Below are 12,690 nucleotides of genomic sequence, written 5' to 3' on the forward strand. Positions count from 1 at the left end.
GTTCAGCCTCAGCCAAGCATTGTCAGGTGGGGCTGTCAACAGGTGAATGTTACGTTAGGCGCGGCCGACGCGTTCTGGGCTGCGGTCAATTTACGCGACTCGAGACCTAGAAACCCCCGCGACGCTGCCACATGCGCGACCACTTTTCGCAAGGAAGGTCTAGGGTGCCCAGCAAAGTACGCCCAGCGCGTGTTAACGTCCTAACCCCTCTCAACTGTTTGCGGTCTAATTTCGAGCGAATAGGCGACCAAAATAAACATGACTGCTTAAAGCGCTTTTCTGCAAACCTACCCACTCTTTTTCGGCTTCCAACTTTTGTTGCTGAGTCTCAACCCCAGCTAGAGCCAACCGACTGTTCTCCCAGTTATCGTCGCGAACTTCTGTCTTCCTGATATCTCACACTTCAATCTATACTCGGTTATATTTCTGCTTCACTACCAACCTCCAACATGTCGGTTGTGTCGCTTCTCGGGGTCAATGTGATGAACAATCCCGCCAAGTTCACCGACAAGTACGAATTCGAAATCACCTTTGAATGTCTGGAGCCATTGCAGAAGGGTGCGTGTCTCCTTGTTTCCCGTTGCTCCCTTGCGCAAAAGAAGAACAAAAAGCTTCCTATAAAAGATAACTAACCCCCATGATTCTCCCCCGCCCACAGACCTCGAATGGAGACTCACGTACGTCGGCTCGGCGCAGTCGGACAACTACGACCAGCTGCTGGACGAGCTGCTCGTGGGGCCGATCCCCGTGGGCATTAACAAGTTTGTGTTTGAGGCGGACCCCCCCGACACCAAGCGCATCCCCATCGACGAGCTGCTCGGCGTGACCGTCATCCTGCTCACGTGCGCCTACGACGGCCGCGAGTTTGTGCGCGTCGGCTACTACGTCAACAACGAGTACGAGAGCGAGGAGCTGGCCAACGATCCTCCCGCCAAGCCCGTCATCGAAAAGATTCGCCGCAATGTGCTCGCCGAGAAGCCGCGCGTGACGCGGTTTGCCATCAAGTGGTACGTTGTTGTCTTTTTCTTATTTGCATCCTGCATTCTACCTGTGCTTTAATTCGTTCCGTCGCTGACATCTTTCCCTCTCTTGCCTAGGGATTCCGAGGCTTCGGCTCCTGCAGAGTTTCCTCCTGAGCAGCCGGAAGCCGATCTTGTTGCCGATGAGGAAGAGTACGGCGCTGAGGAGCTCGAGGAGGAAGAGGCTGTCGAAGGTGCCGCAAACGGCGAAGAGGTTGGAGACAAGGATGCTCAGATGGAAGGTGTTGAGGGCGAGAACGGGGTTGAGGAGGACGAAATGTCCGACGACGGCAGTGTGGACATCGAGGACGAGAGTGAAGAGGAGCTTCTCGAAGAGGAGGAGGGTGGAGAGATGGAGACTGGTGAGGGCAACGAGATGGAGGTGGATGAGCCCGACTCTGGTGCCGGAGTCCTCAACAAGCAGGGGGAGGCAATGGTCCACTAGGGGGGAATTGATGGGGTTGCAACCGAAGTTCCAGACGTTGGAGGTTGCCACGCCAGGACTACCTTTTTGCATGCGGTAGTTTGAGCCTTCGGGGGCTATGCTCATACCCTAGACGTTCTGCTTTGTATGTCTGTACGGGATTATAGTCATAAACCCGCATTCTGTCACGCCAATTAGAGCACATTGTATGACAACCCATCAATGCATGAGACAACCACGTATCCATTTCTATGTTTGTGACTATGTCCCCTTCACCTCAATCCTGTCTATCAAATCTGCCCCTATCCTCGCAATTTCCGCCAGGATTGCTTCCTTATTTACATCCACCAGATCCTCATCCTCGGCATTACCTGACTCCTGCTCGTCTTCCTTGGAACGCTTTTGGCCAACGACCGGCTTGTATGAAGTGGGCAGGTTGATCCTGAAACTCCGCCTCTGCATCAGTGGATTCCAGATCGCGCCGATGGTGCTGTCGTCTGCCGCACCGTGAAAAAAGACCAGCGGGCCGGAGTACGCTGCACCCAGGCGCTTCAGGAACAGCTCTGCGGGATGCTGTGCCAGAGGTAGCGGCTCTTGGCCGGTCCGTTCATCTAGATTCTTGAACTTGGAGCGGCCAGTACTCTCAGCCTCCTCGATATCGACCGTAGCGTATGTTTTTAGGGTGCTTCTAAGTGCCTTGCTGTGCAAATGGATGAGCGCATCATAGTCTTTCAAGGAGGGCACAAACAGCCTTCTGCAATCGAGTCCTACACCCTCCTCCCTGATCAACCGGGATGCGCTCTTGGCCAAGGATGTCATCCGAGCTGCCACAACCTTGGAAGGCTTTGGCTGACCATCGGTTGCTGTCCAAGCGACACCGCTAGGCTCCTGGGCAGTGGCAACAACCAAAACGGTGTGGTTCATGTTGGGATCGATCTTGCGCCACGCTTCCAGTCGCGTCTCGATCGACGCCCGTTCTGCCGCAGGCATGTTTCCGCCCGTGTCGACGATAAGGGGCTCAGAGCGCCAGTCCCAACGGGCAAGGAAGAGCAATGTTCGCGTGAAGCCGGTGCTGGCGCTCGAAGGTGCATCCCAAGGGTATGGCGATAAGAAGACATGGAGAACAGCCAACTCGATGAATTCCGCGGTGAAGTGGCAGGAAAGCATGTGAGCATTGAACCAATGCTTCACGAGACGGATCGTTGGACCCAAGGCAGGGAACCGCGTAGCGGAGGTAGTAAGGTACTGGTTGTGCAGAGGCAAATTCGTGTACAACCGCCTGAATGCCGCAAGCAGAGTTGTCGCCCGCTGGCGAAGGTACTGCTCCGAAGTCTTGTCCTTGACCTGTCGTTCGAGAAGCGTCTCCTCCAAGTCACTATGTATCCGCAAACGAAACGAGGGCCCGGCCTCATAGACAACGTCAAGGAATGCAAGGTTTTCAGTCTCAAACTTTGAGTCCTCCAGCCCAACGTGCGTCCTGACTTCACCAGGCTTGCTCTTCTCCAGAAGACTGCCGATCATTAAAAGAAAGGCGATCTTGGTTCGCTGAATCGCAACTAAGCTTTCAGGCCACTTTCCGGATGCCTCAAACGATATAATGCACTCCATCGGCCTCGGGCCCGACTTGGATGACCCGAACGCCGGGGGTTTGACCGAAGAATATCGAAGCTCGGCGCAAATGGGTGCAATCTGTCTCACCCGAAGCGGCAAGTCATCCAAATCCCGAATATCACGCTCGAAGGTGCCGAACGCTTTCCGCGCGACATTGAATAGTGCCGTATCCGCAGGCTTGAGCGAGAGTAGAGCCGGCAGCCCGCTGCCGTGGAAGCTGATATCGCTTTGGCTTTGGCCAATTCTCAGGTGTAGATTGAGGATATACCGCATAATCTCCTCACAGAGGTCAAAAGGCGTCGTCGACGCCCAAATCAATGTTTCCCTGATAGTGTCACGCTCAAAGCGCCTGAGCTCCGCCCTGTCGCCCCAGAATCTACGGAATTTTTCGCATTTTTCCTTTTCCTCAGCACTTGGGCCCGCCGACGGGCCCCGATCCACCGTCCGTGCCATGTTAACAGGGTCAAAGAGAACACCAATCTGAAGCGTAGAGCCTTCTTGCGATTTGGAACGCTCCGTCAGCGGCCATGCCGGGGAACTGGGGGTCTGGATGTGAATCAGCCGAGCTCTCTCTCCAAGCTCCTCGTCCGCTAAGGCTCTCCTCAAGATTCGATAGACTGTGCTGCTGAGTTTCCATATCCGTCCTCGAGACCCAAAAGAGTCCAACTCGGCCGCCACATCCTCTGACGCCCCACAATTCAGACGAGCAACCAGGTCAAACGTGTGAGATGGAAGATCCGCCTTGAGGATGAATGTCGGGCTAAACTGGTCAATCGCACTGTCGCTCAGCAGGCTGCGCGTCCACTTGGCGTGCTGGTGAAGCAAGGCGGCGGACCAGGACCCCATCTTGAAGGCTATGTTCAACCGTCGAGCCGAGTCGTAGAGGATGGGGCCAGCCTCGGTACATAGTTGCGCTTCTGCTTTGCCCGGACCAAGAATGCAAGGCTTCTTGGCGAAATCGGTTACTGAGAGGAATTGGGTGACTGCTTTGAAGAGCTGCGTGCTGCTGAGCGATGGCGACAAGGCAACCTGCGTTTTGCTCTCGCCTCCTTGAAGGAGCAGGGCCAGCAGCACCGCCCATTCAAAGTGGCCGAACCCACCCTCACAAATGCCCCCTCCGAAACCTCGTTGCTGTAACCAGATACGCCCCAAGATACAAGCATTCTTGAATGCTGCGCATTTTTTCTCAGCTTGACGCAGGACTTTGAGGTACGACAGAAAGCAGCTCTCGGCAGCCAACGTCGAATTGTAAAACGGTGTCGGCTGGGTGGCATTCTCATTCGTTTCTCGTGCCTTGCGGACCAGGGAGGCTTTTAAGGAGAGCTTTGCCTTGGGAAAGAAGCCGTCTGGCGCACATGGGATAATCCGTATCCTGTAGTCGAGGGCGCTCTTATCTCCCGGCTTTTCCGAACCCCGGGAAATTTTAGGTTGGAAATTCAAGACAGGGCATAATGAATTGCCGTTGAGGTACTCAAATGACAGCTGGCCCTCGTTCGCAAAATCCTTCCGCAGCGTAGCAGCGACTACAGCCAAGTAGTATGCCCTCTTGTAGAAGTATCGTAGATCAAGGTAGTCCTTCTCCTGCAGAATTTCCTCGGGCAAAACCAAGACCATGTCGATGCCATGGGCCTTTTGTGTCTTAGTCATGGTCTTGGAGACATAGCTGCCCACGACGTTGAAGCAGGTAGGCTTAGCGAAGGAGAACTTGTAGTTGCAATTCTCGGGCGGCGGTGGATCCGGAAAGGGGACTATAATCTTGTGCTTTTTCTCGAGCTTTGATACTGCCTCGGCGACCTAGGTAAAATCAGCATACGCTCTGCAGCTTGAGAACTCGGTTCTCATACGGGAAGAGGCTCATGTGGCTTGATCGCCTCAATTGAGCCCTTTATGCGGTGCAGAAAACCGTCGGCGCCATCGAATGCTGTTTCATAGTCCAAGCGAACAGTGTCTAGGAGCTCCTCGGCTTCCAGAACAAAGGCGCGGGACCTGGAAATTCCCGTAGAAGAAGCGGTTTCCAGGGCCATTTTGGCCCCATCATGTCCGTGGTCCAGTTTCCTCCGCTTTGCTGGAGCCGAATCCATTGTTTCTGGGAAGTGTTGATTTCTTGCGGGTGCAAGCGACTACCGTCTGTGCAATGCTGTTCTTGCCGTGGATGATGGAACAGAAGCTTCTTTTTTTTAGGGCGATAAGATCGAAAGATAAGAGATAAGCCGATAGGCGGAGCTCAGAGCACCCCCCGTTCCAGCGGGGTGGCAGGCGCGGGGTCGACAGGGGTTAGGGTTAACATAGAGAATTCCCTCATGACTTCAAAGGTTGGGTTATGAAAGTCCAGGCTGGATTCATCAACCGGCACGAGTTTCACAGTACAATGCACCCTCTGCTATTGCGAGCTATGGTGTCTTAGAGAACGGGCTGGAGTGTCATATTTTGAACATTTCACTGTGCATTTCCCGATCCTCGACAAACTCGCTTGTGGGAACAAAAAGCTGCGAATTGTCAATCAGTCATCCAAATTCAGGCGTCGACAACTCAACTGACGTTTCAACACTTCAGGTATAAATCTACCCTCTTCGATATCTATTCCACCGGCAAGCAAGAGCCATTTTATCCTAAAAAGCTGCTTTCACCGGCCTTCAAACCCAGGCCTGGTACTAAGCAGCGCACAAGTCCGCCAGACCTCGCAATGTCTGGCACGAAGGCCTTGCTCAAGGCCGTCAATGAAGCCATCAAACAGCAAAAATGGGATGCGGCAATCGAAGCCGCTGAGGAGGTTCTTCAAAAAGATGGTAAAAACTACCAAGGGTAAGATCCGCCAAACGCTTCAGGTTCCTGGACACACCCGCAGTTGCTGATTATCACAGACACATCTTCTTGGCATTTGCCCTGGACAAGACGAACAAGGTCGACCAGGCCGAGACCGCGTACCTTGCTGCCACCAAGCTCAAGCCCGGCGACGCGCAAGCATGGCAGGGTCTCATCAAGCTCTATCAGCGACAAGGAGGCAAGAAGTTGAAGCAGTATCAACACGCTGCCCTCAAGCTGGCCGAGTTTTACCGGGATGCCGATGAGATGTACAAGTGTCAGGATGTCGTAGACAAGTTCATCGACCATGCGCGGACGCACGGAAGTCGCGATCAGTATGTTGACGCCTTGGATTTGATCCTACCCGAAAGTCCCATCTACCCGGCTCTTGAGGGCCGTGTCCCCAATCCAGCCAAGACATACGAGATCCAGGCGCAGATTGTCGAGGCAGAAGAGAAAAAGCGAATCAACACATTGATTGGAGAGCGTCGAACACGAATAGGTGCACGGATCAGCGAAGTGACCCTTGAAGTCAAAAGGGAAGTATACCAGCAGAGCAGGCTGGGATACGTCTATGGGCAGCTGATCAACTGGGCATCCGACGATGAAGTGCGCCGGACTTACGAGGAAAAGCTCCTACAATACTGCTATGAGCGACTTCTCGCCTGGGCGCCGGGCGAACAAAAGGAGCGGGAAGCAGCCAACGTTCAAAAGCTGGCCAACGACATGGTCATCATCGGACATCCGTTCAAGCTCGCGTGGGATATTGCAATTGACTGGCAAGACCACAAAGAAATTGGCAATTGGGATGTCACCGTGCTCAGACAGTACTGCGCCTTTTTCCCAGATAGCGATCTCAACAGAGTCATCATGGCCTTCCTGACGAGCGACATCTCCCCCTTTCCGAAGGAGACGTCACGACAACCCGCCCCTGCCACGGGCGGCGAAAGCGAGGATGAAAGCGAGGACGATGAAGCGGGAGGAGCGCCTACATCATATGTTCCCCTGACCGAGGAGGACCGCTTACTGATGATGATGGAAGGTATCGCCACAGCCAACTCGCTATTTGCCTACAGATTGGCAGGAGAATATTATCAGCACATTGAAGAGCATGAGAGCAATGTCGAGCTCATGCGCAAAGCGCTCGAGCATTTGAACCAGGAGCGCTCCAAGACGGGCCGGGAGTTCAGAAACACTGAGGATGCCTTCTCTGTTTATCTTGGCACAGCGCTGGTTTTCTACCAGTCTCCTCGGCATCACCAGGAAGCCAAAAGTCTGTTTGACGCAGTACTTGCCCATGAGCCAACGTCGACCCGGGCCATGATCGGAGTGGGCCTGATCTACGAAGAGGAGGAAGAGTACGACGAGGCAATCAACTTTCTGGAGCGGGCCCTGCTGCGTGACCCGGACAATCTTCGTGTCAGGACAGAGGCCGCCTGGGTAAAGGCTTTGAAAGGTGACTTTGAAACCAGCAAAGCCGAGTTAGAGAGCTGCATTCAGCCCCTGACCAGGAAGGGGCAAGTAAACAAGGAGCTACTCGCACAGACGCAGTACCGTATCGGGTACTGCGTCTGGAACATTGACACGTCAAGGGCAGCTAGGAAAAGCCGCACAGGCGCCTATGCATACTTCATCGACGCCCTTAAGAACAACCTAAACTACGCACCAGCCTACACAAGCCTGGGCTTGTACTACGCCGACTATGCTAAGGACAAGAAACGAGCCCGGAAATGCTTCCAGAAAGCCCTCGAGCTTTCGCCCTCCGAAACCCAATCGGCAGAAAGGCTTGCGAGATCCTTTGCAGATGACGGAGATTGGGATCGTGTCGAGCTTGTCGCTCAGCGAGTTGTCGACTCGGGCAAGGTCAAGCCTCCCCCTGGCTCCAAGCGGAAGGGCATTAGCTGGCCGTTCGCCGCCCTCGGCGTCGCCGAGCTCAACAAGCAGGACTACCACAAGGCTATCGTCTCTTTCCAGGCAGCTTTGAGGATGTCCCCAGACGATTACCACTCGTGGGTTGGTCTGGGAGAGAGCTACCACGGCTCCGGCCGCTACATCGCGGCAACCAAGGCAATTTTAAATGCCCAGAAGCTTGAGGGTGCAGCCGCGGCTGACATGTCCGGAGAGACGTGGTTTACCAAGTCTATCCTCGCCGACATAAAGCGGGAGTTGGGCGACTTTGACGAGGCAGTTGCACTCTATCGGGAAATCGTTGAAACCCGTCCAGATGAGGCGGGTGTGGCGATTGCCCTGATGCAAGCGACGATTGACAGCGCCTTGTATAGCCTAGACAAGGGTTTCTTCGGAAAGTCAATCGACCTAGCCGTCGAGACAATCAAGTTTGCGGTACAAGCCCGGGAAACGATCAAGGAGACATTCAATTTCTGGAAAGCGGTAGCAGACGCGTGCTCCCTATTCTCGAGCGTCCAGGACCGAACGTCTCAATTCCCAACGGAGCTGGTCCAACAGTTGATCGGGACCGATGATGCGGTCTTGGGGTATCAGGTCCTCAGCAACATTGATGGGGTTGGTATGACGGAAACCAACGGCGGCACCGGGGACATCGACGCTGAATTACAAAGGGTCCTTCACACCACAATCCTCGCTCACAAGCGCGCCGTTCATGTCTCTGCCAACGACTTCCACGCCCAGGCGGTAGCCTACTACAACCTGGGGTGGGCAGAGTACCGAGCTCACACATGTCTTCCCGCACGGCTGAGGAAGAAGTCGACGAAGTACCTGAAAGCGGCCATAGCATCCTTCAAGCGGGCCATAGAGCTCGAAGCAGGCAACTCTGAGTTCTGGAATGCTCTCGGAGTTGTGACCAGCAACGTGAACCCGGCAGTTTCGCAGCATTCGTTTGTGCGCAGCTTGCACCTGAACGAGAGAGGCGCGCATGCCTGGACAAACCTGGGAACGCTAGCTCTCCTTCAGGGTGACGTTCAGCTCGCCAACGAGGCCTTTACTAGAGCTCAGTCGGCTGATCCTGATCACTCTCACGCCTGGCTCGGCCAGGGCCTCGTGGCTCTGATGCTCGGCGACCAAAAGGAAGCGCGGGGCCTGTTCACGCACGCCATGGACATAGCCGAGAGCTCATCCATAGCGGTTAGACGACACTACTCGGTCTCAATGTTTGACCATCTCCTGACCTCTCCCGCTGAGGTACCCGTCACGGCTCTCCTCCAACCAATCCTTGCCCTCGGCCAGCTCCAGGGACTCAATCCCCGGGATCTCGCCTACGCCCATTTGTCCGCGCTCTTCCGGGAGCGTAACCACGAGCACAACCGCTCTGTAGCCACGCTCGAGAAAGTTTGTGCTGCCGTCGAGGCGGACTATGAGGTTACCGAGTCGCCTCAGTCCCTGAAGCAGTTTGCCATAGCCAAAGCCGACCTTGCTCGAGCCTACCTTGCGGCCGGGTCAAACGAGGAGGCGATCGAAGCCGCCGAGCTGTCCCTCCAGCTGAGCAGCGACGAGTCTGACAGCGAACTGACGGCAGAAGAGCGTAAGAGAGTAAGGCTTAGTGCCCATGTCACGATGGGCTTGGCGCAATACTACCTGGGCCGCATCGACGATGCGGTGGCTTGTTTCGACTCGGCCATTGACGAGTCGGATGGCAATCCCGATGTTGCTTGTGTTTTGGCGCAGGTGCTGTGGGCTACCGGCAGAGAGGAGGCGAGGGAGCGTGCGCGGGAGGTGCTTTTCGGCGTCATTGAGCGAGCGCCAGACCATGTGCAATCTGTCTTGCTGCTTGGCGTGATTGCGCTCCTGGACGAGGACAAAGAGAGCTTGGAGGCAGTCATGGCGGAACTCCAGACGCTGCGGGCGAGCGACGAAGGGGTCACGCCTTCCGAGCAGAGCCGGCTTGGAGAGGTGCTAAGAGCTATTGCTGCGTCCGGAAAAGGCGTCGGCGACTCGGAGGAGCTCGCGACGGGCCAGGCGCAGGCGGATGTCATGTTCCACCCGTACCTACCGCATGGCTGGGCAGAGCTCGGGACGGTCGGAGGGGAAGAGGGCGAGAGCGCCGCCGAGATGGCGCTGCGCGTTGCCTTGAAGGGAGTGCCGCCGAGGGGAGACCTCGCTGCGGAAGAACTGGCGCGGGCATATGCTGGGACCGGCCGAGTCAGGGATGCCCAGACAGCCATCATGGTGGCCCCGTGGGAAAAGTCCGGCTGGCTACGGCTGGGAGATGTAGTCAAAGCAGGATGAGATGTCAGGTCCCGATTCGCTGTATCATGCGATGCACAATTAGGTTAGACAAAAGAAAACCATGGGTATCAACACTAGACGTCTTGTCCGTTGAAGCAACGCTAGCCACTCTCGGCACCATCAGCGGCCGCTGCCTCCTTTAACCTCGCCAGTCTCCCATCAACCCACGCCCGGTGCCATGCCTCAACCTTGCCTCCAAGCACCACACACTGCCCCGGCTCGAGCATCAACACCCCTCTCGCCACCGTAGTCCCCGCCTTGAGCAGTATCTTCTCCCCAATACTCGTTTTCCCAACCGCGATCCTGTCCACCCGCTTCAACTCGAGCGCATACGCCTTTTGCCCTTTGCAGTCCTGCACCACCAGCTTGTGCGTGGAATTCTTGCCGCCAGCGCTCTGCCCTTGCCGTTGCTGCCGCTGCTCCTGCTGCTGTTCACCCTCACCTTCTCCGCTTTCCTCCCCATCCTCCCCAGCAACAGGTAACCGAATGACCTCCCTGCCCCTAGTGCCCTCGCCGCGCTGGATGGCCTCAAGTTCCTCGACCTGCTCCCAGCGGGACCGGCTCACGTCCTCGAGATCGAGCACCTGCACCACCACGTCGTGCGGGAGCCGCGACTCGCGCCGCGTCACGCCGCTCAGCTGTAACCCTTCTGGCAGCGCGTGCGCCGACGCGTACCCGGCGTCTAAAAGCCCCGGCGTGGTTAGGTCAGCGGCCAGCAGCCGCGCGCGAGCCGTTGCTAGCAAGGAGGCGAGTGGTGGCGGTGGCGCTGTAGTGCGCTGCGAGCGTGAGGAGACTAGGTCCGAGAGCCATTGTAGGGACGGGGTGGGGATGGATTGGGAGGAGAGGGAGGTTTGAAGGTGGCGGGCTGTTTCCATCTTCGGGCTGGTTTTTCCCGTCTTTTCGTGCTTGGTTTTCTCCCTCCTTCCTCGCCTCTTCTGGTTTTCTTATGTAAAATCCAAAAGAGGGTTGAGACTTGAAAGTGCACCAGTTAGATGGAACTTGAATAAGGTACTCCGTACGCTTCAAGATGGTCGGGAGGTGATGGTCATTTGGGTTTGGATGCCTCAATTGTATCGAGGCGTAAGGTAGAGAAGATATATAGTTGTCACCATGGAATCCCGAGATATCTGAAATGAAGGTTTGGCTTGAAACAGGCTTTCAATTGTGGCGCCCTTTCGCGTTAACGGGAATGTGGATGTGAAGCAGTGAGAAGCTGCCTGATGTGTTTTGTATCTGCGAGGTACCTTCAACGACCGTACCTCCGTACCTGCAGTGATACCCCACGGATTGTGGGGAAGTGACCCTTGCAGTTGCGGGACCACTCCCCGGCTAGCGCTGTTCCACGAAACCGGAAACCAAGCCCCACTTCAACCCCTTGTCCAGAGAGCTTCATCATTCATTCATGGGGCTACGTACACTGTAACTAAGCTCCATACCAAGGGCTTCTGTGACAGTTCTGTTCAGCTCCAAGCTTCATCCGGGAGACACAACGAGGGTACAATTGCCCCTTCCTCGACCTCAACACCACATCTAGAGCCGACTCGCATGACAATCTACGCCTTCACAGTTGATTCAACCAGCCAACGCCGCCATGTCCACAATCGCCTCCCCCCGGGACCCTTCCGCGCCCTTTCCTCGTCGCGCGAACTCATCCCAAGCGCTGGTCACACCCACCTCCTCATCCCGCCCCAGCCTCGACATCCCAGCCTCGACAACCAGCTCGCCCAGCGGGAACAACACCTCCACAACCACAACCGCGACAACAACCGACAAACGCGCCAAACGTGCCGCCCTCCGCGAGTACTACAACCTCCGCGCGAATAAGTCCCTCCCCTCGACGCCGCCGCCGCCCCCGACGGTAGAAATAACCGATGGCGACGACCCGGCCAACAGCCTCAACCTCTTCAACAGCAACAACAACCCTGCCACAGGAACAGCAACAACCAGCAGCAGCACGCTTACAGCCGAGCTCGACCAGCCCGGGTTCGACGCGGAGCGGTATATGGCGCAGCTGCTCGAGCACGGGTCCCTGGCGGACCTGCTGCGGACCTACACGCGGGTGCTGGCCGAGATGCGGGCGCTTGACGCCGAGAAAAAGGCGCTCGTCTACGACAACTACAGCAAGCTCATCGCCGCGACCGAGACCATCCGCCGGATGAGGGCTACCATGGATAATAATAATAACAATAATGATGATAATGGTGGCGGCGGGACGATGGGCGGTGCGGCGCTTGGGGTTGTGGTTGAACGCGTCTATGAGCTTGCCAAGGCCGTGAGGGAGGGGTTAAGGGCTGAGCTTGGGGAACGAGGGGAGGCTGGGCGGCCAGAGGAGGAAAAAGGTGAAGGGGGTGATGACGCTAAGAGGAGGACAAGGATGTTGGCTAGAGAGGTGGTGCAGGTTCCTGGGCGGTTGAGGAGGTTGATGGACGAGGGGAGAGAGGAGGATGCGAGGAGGGAGTGGGAAGTGCCGAGGAAGTTATTGGAGAGGTGGAGGGAGAAGGGTTTAGGAGGAGAAGATGTGGTCGCGTTGATTGAGGAGGGGGATGCGGCGCTTGTTAGGGGGGAAGGAGCGGGAGACGGGGGGCAAGAGCGAGAGAGGAGCGCGGTTGCTAGCACCACGACGTGATGCCC

At 56.2% G+C, this 12,690-nt stretch overlaps 5 protein-coding genes across 5 annotated transcripts; 3 read left to right on the forward strand and 2 right to left on the reverse strand.

Moving 5' to 3' along the window:
• Positions 1–103: 103 nt before the first annotated feature.
• On the forward strand, positions 104–1,674 carry N656DRAFT_733392 (histone deposition protein Asf1). Its single transcript, XM_064812681.1, has 3 exons — positions 104–558; positions 659–1,007; positions 1,098–1,674. Exons 1-3 carry the CDS (start codon positions 450–452, stop codon positions 1,462–1,464), a joined length of 825 nt encoding a protein of 274 aa, XP_064669144.1. The 5' UTR covers positions 104–449; the 3' UTR covers positions 1,465–1,674.
• A 1-nt stretch (position 1,675) lies between these two features.
• Positions 1,676–5,200, reverse strand: N656DRAFT_755017 (Nrap protein). Its single transcript, XM_064813094.1, has 2 exons — positions 4,899–5,200; positions 1,676–4,848 (listed from the first exon to the last, which is right to left on the reverse strand). The coding sequence occupies exons 1-2, from the start codon at positions 5,133–5,135 to the stop codon at positions 1,705–1,707; spliced, it is 3,381 nt and encodes a 1,126-aa protein (XP_064669145.1). The 5' UTR covers positions 5,136–5,200; the 3' UTR covers positions 1,676–1,704.
• Positions 5,201–5,737: 537 nt separating this feature from the next.
• N656DRAFT_711153 (TPR-like protein) lies at positions 5,738–10,059 on the forward strand (the record flags this gene model as incomplete). The annotated part of the gene is made up of 2 exons (XM_064811730.1): positions 5,738–5,856; positions 5,916–10,059. 2 exons carry the CDS (start codon positions 5,738–5,740, stop codon positions 10,057–10,059), a joined length of 4,263 nt encoding a protein of 1,420 aa, XP_064669146.1.
• A 25-nt stretch (positions 10,060–10,084) lies between these two features.
• On the reverse strand, positions 10,085–10,934 carry N656DRAFT_755022 (uncharacterized protein; the record flags this gene model as incomplete). The annotated part of the gene is made up of 2 exons (XM_064813095.1): positions 10,085–10,481; positions 10,536–10,934. 2 exons carry the CDS (start codon positions 10,932–10,934, stop codon positions 10,161–10,163), a joined length of 720 nt encoding a protein of 239 aa, XP_064669147.1. The 3' UTR covers positions 10,085–10,160.
• Positions 10,935–11,433: 499 nt separating this feature from the next.
• On the forward strand, positions 11,434–12,685 carry N656DRAFT_845907 (uncharacterized protein; the record flags this gene model as incomplete). Its single annotated transcript, XM_064819215.1, has 1 exon — positions 11,434–12,685. The coding sequence occupies exon 1, from the start codon at positions 11,651–11,653 to the stop codon at positions 12,683–12,685; it is 1,035 nt and encodes a 344-aa protein (XP_064669148.1). The 5' UTR covers positions 11,434–11,650.
• Positions 12,686–12,690: the final 5 nt, after the last annotated feature.

The sequence above is a fragment of the Canariomyces notabilis genome, assembly GCF_033297395.1.
Source record: "Canariomyces notabilis strain CBS 508.74 unplaced genomic scaffold N656scaffold_14, whole genome shotgun sequence".
In the NCBI taxonomy this organism is placed as follows: domain Eukaryota; kingdom Fungi; phylum Ascomycota; class Sordariomycetes; order Sordariales; family Chaetomiaceae; genus Canariomyces; species Canariomyces notabilis.